The sequence below is a fragment of the Trematomus bernacchii genome, unplaced genomic scaffold (assembly GCF_902827165.1).
Source record: "Trematomus bernacchii unplaced genomic scaffold, fTreBer1.1, whole genome shotgun sequence".
In the NCBI taxonomy this organism is placed as follows: Eukaryota; Metazoa; Chordata; class Actinopteri; order Perciformes; family Nototheniidae; genus Trematomus; species Trematomus bernacchii.
The window spans coordinates 13,589,343-13,607,606 of NW_022987803.1; the positions used below are offsets into that span (position 1 = coordinate 13,589,343).

Consider the following 18,264-nt stretch of genomic DNA (forward strand, 5'->3'; position numbering starts at 1 on the left):
AACACTAGCTATCAAAAGTTACTCGTCACACCAGACTGAAGAGGTTGTAATGCCAAAACGGTTTAAGATCTTATAAGAGGAAGATATGGTTAATACTTACTTTAAAGTGTACACAGTCTTGCTTTAAAAAGCTTATGTAAGCTAGCTTTGGGGGGGAGACACTTAATTCCCACCACTTCATTCAGAGACAACTAGTATTACAACTTAAACCCACAACGCTGTGCCGTGGACAGAGCACTATGACATCACAGGATGCAGTGTTCAGTTTGATCTTACTTCGCGCATTCATAATAATGTGTGTATTGTTGTGAAAAACACTTGATAGAAACCACACACACACACACTTACACACACACACACACACACACACACACACACACACACACACACACACACACACACACACACACACACACACACACACACACACACACACACACACACACACACACACACACACACACACACACACACACACACACACACACACACACACACACACACACACACACACACACACACACACACACACACACACACACACACACACACACACACACACACACACACACACACACACACACACACACACACACACACACACACACTCTTTGTCTCACACAGACAGCCCAGTGATCCACAAAACATTGTGACAGCCTAGTTCCTCTCAAGCAGAGACACACACACACACACACACACACACCCACCAACACACAGGCAGGGATTCAGGGAGTCCCTGTCAAGTAGCTTATGTGAACTTCAAGGCATAAACACTAATTATGATAACTGCATGGCAACCCACGATAACAGTGACAATTTATTAAAGGTAGGGTTGGTAAGTTTGAGAAACCGGCTCGAGATACACTTTTTGTTATATTCCATGGAATGCTCTTAACATCCCGATAGCAATGAATATCTTAAGTGCTTTGACAAAAAATCCATAAAAATGTCATCTGTGGAAGCCGTAGTACTGTAAAAAGTACAACCAATCATTTTAGCCGGCCCGGCTAAAATAACTGGATGGCCTACCTGCCTGTCAGCCTTCCATCTGTGCACAAACTTATCTCGTGCCCTCATTGGTCATGTGCGCGTTCGTGTGTGTTGGAGGAGGGGCTCTGTAAGGAAGTGGCAGATTTTCTCCGGTTGTGTGTTTTCAAATTCTAGCGATCTCGAGCTGGTTTCTCCAAACTTACCTACCCTACCTTTAATGTGTTAATTCCTATTGTGGATAATGGTAATGCTGAAAGACAAATGCATATCAACCTGTTATCCTAAATACTATTTAAAAATGCCACATTTGACAAGAGTTGCTCAAAAATAAATGTGACAAAAGGATTTTAAAATCCTAAAGGCTCAACAATAAGCCTTTTTTTTTCTTAATGTAACAACAAATCGTATTTGTTTGTCCGTCGGCTTATATGCCTGTGATTTTTACCAAAAAGTTCCAGCATAATAAACCCTAATAAGCCACTACTTTAGCCTCTGAACTAAGTGCACTGTGTTACATCATGGTCAGCTATTTATGGAGTAATATGCTTTATTTCAAAGAAAGCAGAGACTCATTAGGTTTGAATAAAGCCACAGAGATCAATAATGTATCATTTTATCTACAAAATGTTACCTCTGTCTTTTGTGCCTCTTTGAATCATAACAAAGGGGTTTAACAATGAAATGCTATCACAAACAATGGTTTCTGAATCTCTTCCAGACACTTCTCCTTAGAGAAACAGCAGATATCGCCTCTGCCTTTAGCGCTGCCAATCGATCTTGGCTTACATTGGCCACAAAGCGCCAGCACTTGTTGCACCCCACATGCCTGAGGGGGATTTTGCAGTTAGTGGCTGCTTAAAATCCTATCCTGACAAATTGATTCAGCTGTGGACTTGCAAAATGGATAAATTCATAAAATAAATCCTATGTTGTTGCTCCTAGTATGCTATCAGAAGCCTCCAGCATTTGATAGACACATCAACACTGTCCGTCTGGCTTCAACCCAACTCCAAATGTGATCATTAGTGCCATGTGGAGCTCATGTGGGGATACACAGCAACAATATCCACTGGGGCAATTCAAAGATTGCAACCCAATTTCCTCCAATGACACATTAGGGAAACATTAACCAGATCATATACATGCACATTCATTTTATAACCAATTACTGCACCATCTTCAGGCTTTGCATTCATCAGCAGCAGGCACGTGCACACATAGACATCAAAGTGGGCTTGAGCCACTGCCCTTTTTCTTCCTCCAGAGAAAGTGCCCTTTCTTTTTTAAATAAATGAAGATATATCTACTGCTGTTTGCGCACAGTTTCCCTTTCCAAAAATATATTGATTGAATACAAAATAAAAATATCAGGTCGGGAGATTAGACTGTGAAGTTCCGATGCTCTCTCTAACCTCCCTCCCTCCACGTCTCGCGCACAGCGGTGCGGACATCGGCAGTCACTTCAGACCGTCACCGACCGACAGGTAGCAGCACCTCCCACCCATGGATGTATAATAAGAACTGGATACAGCGTCGGTCTCGTTCTTTCCTATGAGAGCTGCTCATTGGTTTTTAATAAGGGCTATACAAATGTTCATACTGGGTAGTTTATTTGGTTAAAAAAAAATTATCCAACGATTTACAGACCACTCTTTCCCAATGTTAGTCAATGGGAAAAAGTATTTTTGGGCCCAGGGACATCACGGACTGATACGGAAGTTGCAGTACCGCCGCTTGGACAGAAAGAATATTTTCCTCAGAGTCCGGCGCACTTCCTGGGGGCTTGGTCCCACCTTACAGTCCCATGTTATGCCGGCTTTTCTTGGCTTGTTTGAAGGTGAGTGGTGATGATCAAATGACTAAACTGCCAGTGCCTCAAGTTTACAGCTAATTAGCCAGAAGACAAAAACAAATATAGTTAACTAAGATAGGCTACTAGCTAATGGATAAGTTAGCTCAAGGTTTAGCTATGGCAATTTATCATGGGCATACAGGCTAATGTACTGTACTTAAGGGGAGACACTAAAGGTGAATACAGTAAAATGTGTATCTAATAACGTCATCACAATCGTCACATTGATATGCAAATTAGGCGTTAACTAGGCCTAATTAAAATGCGCTAATTTGCATGCAGTTACCAAGGCATTGCAGGTGAAAAGGATAAAACAAAAAACAAACATAAAAACATATCACCTCACAACTTCCCCAGATAGTTACCTACGTCAAGTCAGTATTTTCCCCTGAAATGTTATGTTTAAATATGCATTTTAGCTTTAAATCTATAGATTAATTCAGACATGGTATACACCATTTATATGTGTTTTTTGGAAGTTTTCTTTCCATTAGAGTGAAAGAAAACATGGAAGCAAAATAGACCAAAATAACAAAATGTACAAGTACATGAAAAACTATCTTTTTGCCTGTAATGTCCTTAAACAGTAACTTTTGATTGTTGGCTATAGAATAACTATTAATTGTACTAGTTTGTTGTCTGCTCTTGTGCGTAGTGAATGCTAAAGAAGGCCATTGTCTCTGTGTTAACTGATTTTGTAGAATTCTGCTGAGTATTAAACAATTGTGTGAGTGTGAGGGTATTAAAATAAATTGGTCAGTAAGTCAAAGATGTGCAACTATATTTAACTTTTTGTTTTAATTTTTTTTTTATAAATGATTATGGGATGTGCCCTTTTTCTCACTTGAGTTCCCGCCCCCCAAAATGTCTGTGCACGTCCCCGATCAGCAGCCATTATAGAGCAGCTTTTCACTGCCAACGCCTGAGAGAACTAGCAGGAAGGCCTAAATGGAAATGAGCTCTCCAGTATTCCCATGCTGTTTGATAAGGGCAGTTTGCCCCTCTTTTAGCTGCTGCTTAGCACATACACTGAAGTTTGATGATGTTACTTATTTACATGCTAAACACTGACTCTTGGACAACTTTCAGAACAAGTTATTTGCCAATTAGCACATCTAATAATGATTTACAGCAAATGATTTCCCCTAAATATGGAAATATTGTAACTGCCACACCTATGGAAACCATCCAATGATAGAACATATCCACATATTCCAATATGTTTACAGTGTACAGTATTTATTCTACTGTACATGATGTGCATTTTTCTCATTCCTGCAACTTACTTGCAGCTTTATGTCATTCGCACTATTTATGTCTCTTTTTATGTTGAATATATGTTGAAAGAGCCTGAGATTGAAGACTTTATTGCCAAAAGGATGCTATAGCTATAGCCCATATGATAAATAAAACCTTCGAATGCTTTTGATAACTTATTGTCCTGTACGTAAGCAGAGGTCGCCCTCTGGTGGCTTAATGTTGTACATGACAGCCAACTAAATGGTAAACACAAACACAACAAGGCTCTGTCTGTGGGTACATGTGCACACTCACCAAGTTGTAGTGAAGTCTCAGTGTGGTAATATCCATCTTGTTGCTTCTTTTTCAACATGGAACAAAGATCCACCCGTTCGACTGTCTGGTCCCCGAAAAACCTGCAGCGAGACGGACAAAGTGACAGTGAGAAAGTGAGAGGCAGAAGACTGTTGATGCCTCCAGCAGAAAGCAAAGACCGACGTCAGTCAGTGCAGCCACTTGTCAGCAATGATCACTCAAATGAAAGGAAACAACTAAATGAAGCTCCATGACTTTATACATTTGGATTGTTTTACATTTTTTCCTCTAAAAACTACAGAATTGGAGACAAAACAGCAGACAACATACAGCATAATGTGCTGCTGGTCAATTAAAAAGTTAAAAGAGAATGAAAGGGTCATAAACCATTTTTAAACATCAGGGAGTCAGTAAATGTCCCACTCTATATATTGCAATATACATACGTTATCTATTGTAGTACAATGCACATGTTTACCTTAACTTCTTAAAAACACAAAAAATATCTTTATTTGATTGTTTTTGAAATGTTTTTATTGCACTTACTTAAAATTGTTTTTTATAAATAATTTGTTCTGTTTTTTTATTAATCTTTTTTTTTTACTCTCAAATGAAGCAACCCAATTTCACCAGAGAGAAATAAATGTTTGTGATTCTGTGTCAAAAAGTTGATTGAAATGAGTTAGAAGTGGATTAATGAAATCGATGCAGAAGTTTTCTCCTGTATATTATATCACTTTTTATTATTTTATACCTGTCATATTACCTTTGTTTTTATTTGTTTTCTCTTGGTTTTGTAATGAAATATTTTGTATGTATTTATTGTAATTGTATAATGTGTTACTGTTGCACTATGCTTTAATGCTTTTTAAGTTTTTTGTAAAGCATTTTGAATTGCCTTGTGTTGAAATGTGCTATTTAAAAATGATTAATTAAACCAATGATCTGTTATCATTGGGAATCCAGACTGGAGCAATGGAATAAAACAGTGCTGGAAATAAGAAACAGTTATCTGAATAAAACAGCACGTACTTGTTTGTATAGTTTGAGTAGAGGGCTGGGTCCACACGTTTCATACCCTGAGAGACGGAAAGAAAAGTTATCACACTTTTAGGATATTCTCACACACACACACAGATGTAGACACTCACACACTGACAGGGGAAGACAAGGATGCCGCCCAGCAGACGCCAGTCAGGATATGATGTCATCAGGTGTCAAAGGAAGGATGGATGCTGTCCTTCCTGTCTCTCCCCCTGACCAGTACTCATCTTTCTGTCCTCTTCCACCTCAGCTTTATTTATATCCTACTCCATTTCCTCAATAGCTCCATCACATTAAACTGTTCTTTAACTCCTGAGTTTTCTTCCACTAATACACCCTAATATAATGGTTCATAAACTATTGAATTATTTAGTAGATTTGTATTACAACAGCTAGGAATTCAGTTGCTTGGCTGGACATTTCCCAGCCACTGAGCTACTGTTCTGAATCAGTCAAGAGAGCTCGTTACTTTGGACTGCGTATAAAAGCATGACTGGAGTAAATCATTCGATGCGAATATACTGCATGTTGTTATTATCCATTAAAACAAAAACCATGCTGTGACACTGCAAATTAGTTTGGATATATGTATACTATTTGTTATGTAAATACAGACATTGTTATGGAAAAAAATATTTAATTTGTGTTGTGACATAATCACCAGTTTAGTGATGCTTTTGACATCACAATGTGGAGCTTCCCTTACACTAAAAGGTGAGGTCTGAGTACTTATTAAGTAAATATAACAGTTACAAAATATATATATATATATATATATATATATTTGTGCATTTTATTCCTTTTTTTTAATGATCTAAATTAGCATATACATTATTTTAAAAGAGTTATGGCCATGTTTATGAGGTCACAGTGACCTCCACCTTTGACCACAACATTTTATCAGTTCCTTTTTTAGTCCAAGTGGACAGTTGTACCAAATATGAGACACATGAGAAACTCACTCAATGTATTCCTGAGATATCATGTTCAAGAGAAAGTTGATGGGGAGTCCATTATTAGCAGTAAAAGGCATGTTGGACTCATAATCATGTCAATATAGCCTTGTATAGTATGCTAAGATATTGAGCATCTCTCCACACTATATAAATGTGTGTGTACCTGGGATCGTAGTTTCGATGCTCGGGACAGCTTCATCATGGTGAGGTGGGGGGAAAACCCGCGATTGCCTTCTTGCAGAAGACCCTGCTCTTCAAAACGGCTTTGCAACAACTCTGCAACACATGACACCAAACGTGTTATAAGCAGGAGGCTTTCAGTTGACATAATTCAATATGTAGCAATAAACGGCAGAGACGCAACAGAGGTCATGAGATGGATCGGAGCCCGATCATGAGCAAGATGTACGTCATCCACCTCGATTCCTCTCAAATCCCCTTCATGGATTTTTGTAAAAGCCAGAATTGGAGGGCACAGAAACAGATGGCAGAGTCAGAAGATGGGCAAAGAAGCGTTTTACTTTCATATCCTTTGACCAAACAGATACAAAACAAGGACACAAACTAGCAGTAAATAACCTGCAAGGACAGACACACACAATGACACCGACTGATGAGGTTTACAGGGAAACCAGGGGGGTATTTTTAGAAGAGGAGCTCCACAGGGAGAGAAAGGTTAGTATATAATCGATGATGGGGTGGAGGGAGCAGACTGCAGTCTGACTTCCTGCCTTATCCTTATTTAGTTTTCCAATACAAACATATGGACTCGCTGATGTCATTTTCTGGAGTTGCAGTGTCATTTTTCACGTCAGAAATATAAATAAAAACTAAAAAGGGAGGAATCGGAGGGAAATACTCCTGTGGAAGAAGTCAATGTGTTTCATCAAACAACAGCATGGCTTATTTCTACACTTCATCATAGCTTCATGAACTGGAAGTCTGGAACTATATTTGATGTCAAACCTAAAGAGAAGGGCATCATAGTGGAGCACTTGATTCAACAAATTCACCTAAATTGAAATAGTTTTTTACTTTATTACTCCTTATATAAAAAGCAAACAACAAATGTCAACAAACACGGTTGAGGAAATACCGAGGTGAATAAAGCAAATATATACTGGAGAGTCGCAAATAATAGAGCCTTATTAGGATGTATAATCTTGAAGAAATGTTTCAATTTATACCTGGGAAAAAAAACGGTGGCTAAAAAAAGAAAACTAAAATGACTTATTCTGTAAGAGTGAAAAACAGAAAACGGGAAAAATGTATAAGGTTTTGACATGTGTATTTTGTAAATTGTGTAATTTCTAGTTTTACCTTCAATATTTGTCTGCATGTTTAGTGATTGATATTAAGCTATCTTGGCTCTTTACTTAATACAATGTACATTTCCCCTCTATGGGCCGAATAAAGGTATTCCTATTCTGATTCTGACATAAAGACATCGGCCCCATATCAAGCGATTGACATAATATTATTATAGTATAAAAGTGATAAGCCAATAGAAACTGCATTACTAGCTGTAAACTGTATCCCCCTCTTTGTTTTGGTAACATGTTTGACTTACTTTTGTTTGTATAAAAGGTGTAAAGTTTTGAACTCATGATAAAAAGAATAAATAAATAAAAGCTTTGGAAAACAACGAATTAATACAAATCTTGAACTACTTTGCAGCATTCCTTTTCAACGCTTTTATGTTTGATAAAGAGTGTAGGCCTGTGGCTATCAGACTGTTTACCCCTCCCTCCGAGCATCATGCACTAAATATCCCAGCACTTGACTTTGTATCTTTGATTTGACGTTTTACTTTCATTCTTATGTTTGTTTATCTTATCTTTAATTGCTCCTTTTACTTCGTATATTATATAATAAATTCCACATTTCTTTTGCAATCTTTTATTTTGTTCATTCTATCATGGAACAAATGTCTGATAGCTAACACAGTTGTTGATTGAATACACAGGTGTTTGTGCTCCTTTTTAAAGCTCAACTACTGCCATAATTCATTTGAGGCTGTAAACGCCAGCACCCAAATGTCAACATGAAACGACCAATCGAGCAAAACTCTTCCTATTAATAATTTTCAACACACTTCACATGAGCTGCAGCAGGCGATCAATCACTCGAGGGTTACGCTTGGTGGAGTTTGATTGGGTTAATTAGGGAGGGTCTGCCTGTATTCATGTCAGCTAAGAGGTTTGATGGAGTAGATCACGAGTTAGACATTTTGACGCTGCATGTTTACCTCCAAGCAAAAAGAAACACACCTACCTTTCTCTGGTCACTTGGCATTAAAAGCTCATCACTACTTCCTCGTCAAGCAGACACAAATGTTTCATAAAATCAGGTGACTTTTCAAGATGAATTGAACCCTGATAGCCGGGTTAATTGCGTTCAACCATCTCTCCGATCTCTTTAAAAGATGAATCTACTGCTTTTCCGATTCATATCAAGCCCTGCGATGAAATGCCTTTAGGGATTTGACTCGCTTGATCGTCACTAATATGCCAAATGTAATATTTGCTCTGATCTGAGCAGTTAATATTAAAATAAATGTGTGTGTATTCGTGTGTGTGTGTGTGTCGGTGTCGCATGAGCAATAGAGTGAGAATCCTCTTAGAAATGTTGGCTTAATGTTGTTGCCAAAGGCACAACACAAAAACACACATGCAAGTGCTTCCACACACACACCCCCACACTGGTACAGATGCAAAATGACGAATGTGAGAAGATAGATGAAGACGTATCACACGCACAGCTGTACACACTTGTGTCAAAACATTATCCAGATACACACACACAGAAAATGACCCAAAAAACATATTATTTGACCAAATCCACTTATACCATTTTAAGCAGTGGTGGAATGTTATTTACTATTTTGACATACTGGTATTTTAAATATTGTACTTTTGACTCCACTACTTTGACAGCTTTAGTTACATTAACCATAAACATGCTTATATGATATGATGCACTACTATAATACTTATCTACCAAGTATTATATTAAGTGTCTATAACTGGCTCCACAATTATGAACTACAATAATTAAATACCCTTGCGTGTAAAGGTGAGTGATATTAGCAGAATTAAATAATATTGTACGATAATCACAATATAACACTTTAATAAGAGTTTGTACCTTTACTTTTGATACTTTAGTAGTACTTTAAGACAATATTATTTATACTTTTACTTAAGTAAAGAATCTGCATATCTCTTCCAGGATTTTTTTTTCCAATATGTTCTTGCTGTGTTTTTATTTTAATGAACCTAAACGATATTTTAACACATTAAGAGTAGTGCAGGGCATAAATGCAGGTCAAAGAATTCTCCTGTGCCTCAGGTCAATCCACAATATATTGAATGCGAGAGTGTGAGGGTTAGCCTTTATAGATTACACCATATGATGTCCTAAAGATGTCTCATCTGTGACCACAGCAGAAAGCATCCGCCCCATTTGAGTGTCATTAGGAAAGACAACAAATCTTCAGAGCTCCTCAGTTGACCGTAAAGACAAAGTACGGTATCACATTAACATCTTCTAAAGAAATGTTTACATTAATACAGCACAAAGAGACACAAAAATGGGATTCAACAGACAGACAGACGCATTTAAAAGAGCGAAAAGTCAAATGTTTGTCACCAACCTGCCAGACTGTCCAGTGTGTGTCTGTGTTGTCCGGGGGCCAGCCCAACAAACACCACCTCCTTCCTGAAATGACCGATCCCCGAGAAGGGCAGCACCAGATCCCGCCCACCCAGCAGCTCGGCCAATGACGGCTCGGCCTCAGCCAGGACGGTTGTGGCCCTGTAAGAAAATATAAACACATGAATGAACACCGCACGCACACAAACACTAATACACACACACGCTGACACACACCGGTTCACAACTTAATCCCCTCTCTCCCTCCCGCTCATATTACATAACGAGAGAATCCAGTGATTACTAATGACACAATCTTCTACTTAAGATTAAGCATCAGTATCATCACACAAGCTGCATTGAGCTGAAAACATGAACATATCAAATGAATGAGAAATCAAGAATATAAAATGCACTTTTTTGTGTTGAATGTTGGAAATGATTTTACATATTTCTAAAAGTGTACTTAAAATATAATACAAATTGGTAGTATTCTTCCTCATTGACGACACTAGATGGTTAGCAATGTCTCCTGTGTTATTGTTTGACCATTTACATGACACATTTATGGAATAGGATGAAATATACATCATATTGAGGAGGTTTAAGAGAGACATTTTACTCTGGTTATTAACTGGAATAAAAGCCTCAGATTACTTTCTGGCCTCAGGGACCGTCCTCCTTCAGCAGTGCTTTTCTCATTATCGTAATCTAACCCTTAAACATTTAAAGCACGATCAAGCAGTTTCCCTGGAAGTGCTGAGAGGGAGAGATAAAGACAAAAGCAGCGATACATGCTGGTTATTATTCACTGCAGGACTCTCCATCCGACCACAACAACTACGAGGCCTTGTTTGTCTCTCTGATGTGGTAACAATGCACAGCATCACAGACTGAATGATAATATATGGTTGCAAGCATTAAACTGATTTGAGTGGTACTCTGTCCGATTGAAGAAGTATTCAAAGCTGTATTATTGGTTATATCATGGCAGGGCAATAGGAAAAGGCAGAATCCAGGACAAAAGAGGGATTTTTATTCAACAATCAGTCAATGAAGAAAAATTAAATCTGCGCAGGATGTATGTGCACGTCATAAAGCTGATCAATTCAACTGAGAGCTCATGATCCCTGCTTTCAAAAAAAAAAATGTTGTGCAAATTACTGGATATATTGTCAGAGGTAATATGTTGTATCTTACACAACAGTCTAGTGCAGTGTTTCTCAAACTTTTTCATGCAAAGGACCACTTAACCAATAAAAAAACACTCGCGGACCACCTAACTCACCAAATATCCCAAAACAATAGGCCTGCTTACCACTCCAACAGTATATAACAAATTACAGCCTAATTATGACAGCTTAACCTTCTCTGTATCGCCTCGTTCACACATTAAATCAACAATACAAATACAACTACAGATTATATAAGCATTTCGTTCAAATGCGATTTAAAATGCTCAGGTTTTACACCTCTTATGAAATGTAGACTACATTTATTACGGAGTTTATGTCCAACAGACTCACAGATGGTAGGCTACTGAAAGATATGCAAAATACACCGCTATGACACAAACCTCCGCTGTGGATTTTCAAAACAAAATACAGTAAAACTATGGTCGCAGGCCCAAGTTTAACTCTCTGAGGTCTAAGCCATTTTTCACATGTTAGGCTCGCGTGGGCTTTTTTTTGTAAAAATGCTAATAAAACATGAACCTTGGTGACCATCGGGCTGGCCTGCATGGTCTGCCTACAAAACAAAAATAAAAAAACGTTTTTGCAGCCCCAACAACAGCCTCTGTTCATCAACAGACTTCATGCAATGCTTCATTGGATGCATATATTAGATAATAATCTCTATCTAACTCCTAAAACATCTAAATCTACTTTCAGCATGGATAATACGCTTCATGAAATCGAAAAAGAAAAAACACATAGTTTTTCTAGAACAGATTATAAATCGCGTGAAAATGGTAAAAACAAGTGGCAACATGTGTGACAAAGGTGTTGCGCTGGGCTATATCATGCAATTGAAAGTGAAACTTAAGCTCGTTCCATTGCGGAGATATTCCCGCGAGAGTGCGGAAAACTTAAATGTATTTATTTATTTCAAATGTGAAATTTTACCAATATACTCACGGACCACTAGGGGGCGATCACGGACCACCAGTGGTCCGCGGACCACACTTTGAGAAGCACTGGTCTAGTGTATACTGTGTAAAAAAACTATAAATATATATATATACATATCAATACAAGTATTAAATAATTACACACTTATTCTAATGTATTTATTTAAAACATATGTGACATATATGATGTGTTATTTCATATGGGATTTATTTATAAATGGTGGAAATTAAGCAATAAATTACAGAATTATTAGAGCATTGAATTAAACATTATATATTTGTTATTATATATTTATATTTGTACACATATTTCATTTCTGTCCTTTAAACCCTCCATACACATGATTACTGTCATTTCTAAAACCTGTGCTACATTTCTGCTTTGAAAAAGTGTAATGGTTGGAATTTATTGACTGTTTGATAGCTTTTTACAACAAAAATGTTAAACGTTTCCCAAAATGTTTAGTTAGACTAAAGCTTTAGTGGTTTGTAAGTGTGTATAAATATTATGAAGCCATTATGTGCGTTACAGAGTGTTAGTGTGTCTGTGTGTGCATCCACTCACAGGTCTACTTGCTCCTGACTGGCGAGATGAGTGACTAATAGCGTGATGTGGAGAGTTGGGACAGGGATCATGGCTCTGGCCAATCGGGGCTCCTGCTGAAGTACCGCCTCTTGGACCTGGGTCACGGCTGAGCTGATCTGTCATTGGATAGATTTAAGTTCAATCAGCAGCAGCCGGCATATGCTGTCACATTCAGGGTCTGTTTGTTACCTATTCTAGTCCTATATGTTCTTTACCTCCACTCCTCTGGATGTATGGAGGAAGACTGAAAGAGAGGCAACTTCTGCAGTTCAACACCACAGATGAGGCGTCAATAAAAGATAACCATGAGGTAAGTCTAAGTTCATTCAGAGATTTTTTTTTGTCAATAAGCATTAAGATTTCAGTGTCATCATCTGTCAGGTAATTAATCTTGAACGTTTTTTCCGTAACAGATTTTCTGCAGTTACCGATTTGGCTACACTGACCATGACCAAGTGTCAAACACTAAATTAATCAACAGTATTTTAGGATAAGAGATTAAAGACTTCTCTACAAAAGGAGAACTTTCCTTAAATATCCCAGTTGCTTATGTTTGTTTTACATTTCCAATTTACTACACTTATTTTTTCTCATTTGCTGCCTACTGTCCAAAGCATACAATAGTTTTGAATGCTTAATACATTTATTTAGCAACACATTTGCAATTACTTAAGTAGTTCAAAAATAATTTACTAACTTTAAAGTGCTTAAGTTACTGATAGTCCATCACATTGAATAATATTATAGGTTGTATATCTTTTGTGAAAAATATGTTATGTTGATGGAAGAGTACATCGTTTTTGGAAGGTCTTCTGATCAGTTGGGTGAATTGCAAACAAACATGAATGTTGGGAAAAGGATGATAAAACAAAAAGTGGATAATCAATAAGTTGATCAGTAAGCTGGCAAACATTTTTAATAAATAAAACCTGTAATTTAAAAAAATAATTGGATACAATGCACACAAACGTAAGTATGATCCTTAAAGTACACAAGCAAGTGAATAGAACCTCTATACCTCACCTGTGTGTTAGTGATGGGGATGGAGATAAAGTAGTTGGGCCGCACGCACTCTTTCTTTTTTTTCTTCTTATCTGCGTCCTCTTCGCTGTCAACTCGCCCTCCAATGTCTCCTCTCTTCCTCTTTCTCTTCTTCTGAGTTGAAGCTGGGCCGGAGACTAGAGAGAAAGGGCAAGCGTACTATTAAAAAAAACTCTAAGTTGTATAAGTATAAACATCACATCAAGAATATACACACATCCAAGCTCTTTCCATGTGGTGGGGCTGGTCAGAGAAAACGGAAGCTCTGACATATAATTGTCCGAGGTTTCAGCTGACTTGAGGTGTCTGTTTATTAATTTCCTCTTCTCCCTCCTCTTCTTCCTTTTCATCTTCTTCTCATTTGATCCTACTGGATCTGGAGCTGCTATAGCAAAGAAATAAATCACAATACAACAACAGTTCATATTAATTAGGCTCACCAAAAAACAACAACTATACAGAGTGCTTTTCTGAAACTTTTGTAAAATGCTTGACTATAAGAAAAAGCAATATATTATAACTTTAATTGGCTAAAACATGAAAATAACATGTCATGACCGCTAGAGGAACAAATATATTTTTAAATCAGAAACAAGCAAAGCAATACATTGTTGTGAATATAATGTTTTATATTTTTTGTAGCTACATATTCATTTGGTCATGCAAGCGTTTCAAATGTTGCCCAGTGACAAAGTGGAAAAAGCCACTTAAATGAAGTGAAGCCGGCATGCTGATATTCAAACAGAGTAAGATAGTGTAGCAGATTCCTTTGTGAGGATGAGTTGTATTAAGGTATAATAGATCAATTCTAAAAAGAGCAACATAAACAACTGCAATATTTCACATCTGGCCAGCTTGAGATGCTGCATAGAACACTAAAAGATATTTTTTTACTTTAATTTCACCCATGAGCAGCCATGAAACAGATGTGTCTATCAAATTGAAGAGCCCCATAATACAAAAGTGTGATTTGTGATATCTGGCTGTGTAAATACAATTGACTTGACATGATAAAGAAGCCTATTTTGTAGAGTTTTAATACATGATGTCAAAGCTTGTCAAGTGAAATACACCATGTGACAGATGACACAAGGTGCTTCAACGAGTTATAAAGTTTGGAAAGTTTTGCAATTAAACTATTTAACACTAAAAAACACATCTTAAGTATGGCAGCATTTTTTAATTATACAAATGTATAAGTCATAAAAGTAAGAATTAACTATTGATCATAGCATTTTGTCACATGTCCACTCATATAAAGCCTTAAGAGTGGTCACTTGGCCTTAACTACGGCAATAAAGTACGTTAATTGTAATCACATCAACAATATGTGAACCTGGACAATGAATGCATTAATTATTTGACTGTACATATTGCACAATAACACCAACATTTAATGCATCACACCTAGACGAGAAGTACCATGCAGGCTTTTAGGATTTTTAAAACTCAAATATGAGATTGGAAGTATTAAAATCAGCCCCAAGCTTAAATGGATGTTTTAAGTTTTGCAAGCCACCAGATGTCACTGTACTGTCAAATCTGTTTTCACCATTAACTGAAAGAAAACCAAATAATCATAAGGCTTCATCCGTTTGATACAATGTGAAGTTGAGTCTTTTTGAGTTTATCAAGTTCAACAGGTGCTTACTTGCTTACATTTAGTCAAACCCAGTCAGCACGTCAGGTATTCTCACCTGACACTGTGGAGGTTCCCGGGCAAAGCTCTTCCTCCACATCATCATCATCATCTGGGGCAATAACAGTGGTGTCTTTGCCATAGGATATACTGGCTGGCTGCATATTACACACTGTTAACTGATAAAGGCAGGTATGAGCCTAAAACAGAGAGGAATCAAATAAGTAGATCATCATATTTAGCTTTAATGCATTTGAAATGAGGACTTTATGAGTTATTTTTCTCTTAATGACTTCCATTTCATTACCTTTAGTCCAAACCGGTGTATGGATGGCTTCAGTGGGTTGACGGTACGATAGTGGCTGTTAGAGATGGTATGCAGTCTGTGAGATGATGATGGTTTATTGACAGTAAAACCTCTATGTAAACAAACTATTTTTGAACACGTGGATCTGCAGGGGCTCAACAGAAAGCGACCGAGGAGCATGACACACACGCGAGACAAACTTCTGCTTATGTTACTGGCGTTTACAGCTGGGTATTTGAAGACACGTCAAAGCTAACTAATAGCTAACCTAGCTGCTAAAACAGAGAATATTAACCTTAAACTGTCCTCGGAAAAGTGAAGGACGTGTAGCCTGTAGAGACAGACTTGTCCTCCCTGTAGCTAACACCTGCTGAAATTAATCAAGCTGCCATGCTGCAGAACACCTTTGAGCTAACTGTAAGCTAACTGTTGTGCTGGTAATTGTTTAAACTAATATAACTTCTTGATAAATTGCCATAGTGTTGATGCTGCAGAAAACTCGTTGGTGGCCGTTTTTGTCAGAAGAAAAGTCAAAAAATGTAACGGGAAAAAAACATTTATCTTCACAGCACGCGCTAACAGAAAGCAGCTTCTATTTGTAAACAATGTTCCACTTCCGGCCTGGCTTTTCAGAACAAAATAGATTCTCTCTTTCCAGAATAAAAGCATGGGGAATTCGACATGTTAAAATATTTTCCTTTAATTAAAGATTAACTTAAATAATGTAATATAGTTGAGATAATTTGTTATAACAACTGTAACCTGCTAGTCTGGACATATAATATACTAATCATTATATGTAATGACGGAACTGTTTCTTGTTTAACATTTTTCTTTTTTATAATCAGCAGAGTTTATTATTCAATTGCAGTGCATTTTGATCAATAATAATCTTAAATGTTAAAACATGTAAAAATACATGTTCCAAGTTCACGACAGCTAGAGAAATATTTATTATATCAAAAAAAGACTACAGACAATATGATTACACTCGTAATGCATTTGTATCTGAAGTAATAAGTATTTTTAGAATCAGGTACAGCAAAAATGCACAATAATGTATTTAGCCATAATATATCAATTTTATTTTAATGTTTGCAGTAATTGTAGTATTTGGCCTAGATAGATATTCAAAGGTCATCATTTTGCCCCCCTAAGGAACTTTGTGGCACTCTTTAATCAAATGTAAGTTCACATCTAATTATAAACAGAAACAACAATATAAACTGGACACTGGATATTTGATATTTGATTACGAGAAAAGCATTTTCTGAAAAGATAAGTCTGATGTCAGTGGCAGCTCACAATAAAACAAAAATGTAAACTGCCAAAACACAAGTTAGATGAAGAATGTATGCAATGTAATGATTTAAATGATTACGGACATCATTAGAACACAAATCAGTAGCTACATTTTTTACAAATGAGGATAAAATAATTTTTACACAATCGGTAGGAAAGTCAAATCCAACATGTCTTGTTCAAATTTTTACTGTTTGACTTGTGCTGGTTGTGCTTCATTACACTTTGTTGCTTTACTTAACCCAATCATATAAATAATAGACGACTGCTCCCACCATTCGTGTTATTGTTGCCAGTGATCCAGTATTTCCAGCAGCCACAACCAGGGCATTTGAAATGGTGCACTCCTGTATTTTGTTTTTTATATTGCAAACAGCAGCTGTATTTTCTTCACAGAATCCATGTTTCGTCTCGTGGAAGAAAACGTTGACTTGCAGCTGAACGTTAGCCCTGGTTGCACCTTTGGAATGAACTTGGCCTCATATGCATGTGAATGAGGCATATGCATGTGCATCAAAACCAGAATGACAGGTTTATCACCTGAGGACACAAAAAGAGAGGAGGACAAATTAGATAATCAAGGAGGAAGCTCTAATGTAAGATTTGGTGTGAAAAGCAATTCTAAGAGACGCAGACGATACATGATCATCAAAACATGTAGCTTTTTTGTTTAATTATAAATACCAATATAGGTATATTCCTTAATAAATACATAAATATTTTGGTAACCTAACTTTGCTTACACAAGTAAGAGTTAACCTATATGTTCATTCAAATGTATAATCCATTTCCATTCAGTATGAACCGGCTGAAACAAAAGTTCCCTTACCTTCAACATCTCTCAGGGCTGACTCAACATCTGGCCCCATGCCCTAATGTATTCCTCCTGATTGACTTTTATATAGATATTCTTGAATAACAAAAACGTTTTTTTATTAGTTGATGGCCTAACAACTGCAAGTTAAAGAAGCTGGCATTTCATTGGAGTCTTCCTTATACTACTCACAACATATCAGTATGTGTTTAACTCTAAGATGATAGTATCGGATGTTCAGCATGTATTAGGCTACATCAACAGAAATAAAACAATTCTCATTTCATGAACAAAAGCCTTAGAATCCAATCATTTATTTGACATTTTTATTTCATGACTGCTCCTCCGTATGTGACTTACAGTATTTGATGCTCAGTTTTGATGGCTGCATTTG

The 18,264-nt window shown here is 37.0% G+C and overlaps 1 protein-coding gene across 4 annotated transcripts in view; it reads right to left on the reverse strand.

Annotated features, from left to right (window-relative positions):
• LOC117498433 (A-kinase anchor protein 7) overlaps positions 1-16,347 on the reverse strand; it is a 50,988-nt gene extending 34,641 nt beyond the window's left edge. For 2 of the 4 annotated variants that reach the window (XM_034150533.1, XM_034150529.1), the window contains exons 1-9: positions 15,755-16,347; positions 15,506-15,647; positions 14,026-14,193; positions 13,791-13,945; positions 12,747-12,883; positions 10,052-10,212; positions 6,560-6,672; positions 5,429-5,475; positions 4,397-4,497 (exon numbers count right to left, since the gene is read on the reverse strand). In XM_034150533.1, the coding sequence (XP_034006424.1) occupies positions 4,397-4,497; positions 5,429-5,475; positions 6,560-6,672; positions 10,052-10,212; positions 12,747-12,883; positions 13,791-13,945; positions 14,026-14,193; positions 15,506-15,647; positions 15,755-15,934 (1,204 nt within the window). In that variant the 5' untranslated portion in view covers positions 15,935-16,347. The remainder of the gene's footprint in view (positions 1-4,396; positions 4,498-5,428; positions 5,476-6,559; positions 6,673-10,051; positions 10,213-12,746; positions 12,884-13,790; positions 13,946-14,025; positions 14,194-15,505; positions 15,648-15,754) is intronic. The other 2 variants (XM_034150531.1, XM_034150530.1) reach the window with 2 other exon arrangements.
• Positions 16,348-18,264: the final 1,917 nt, after the last annotated feature.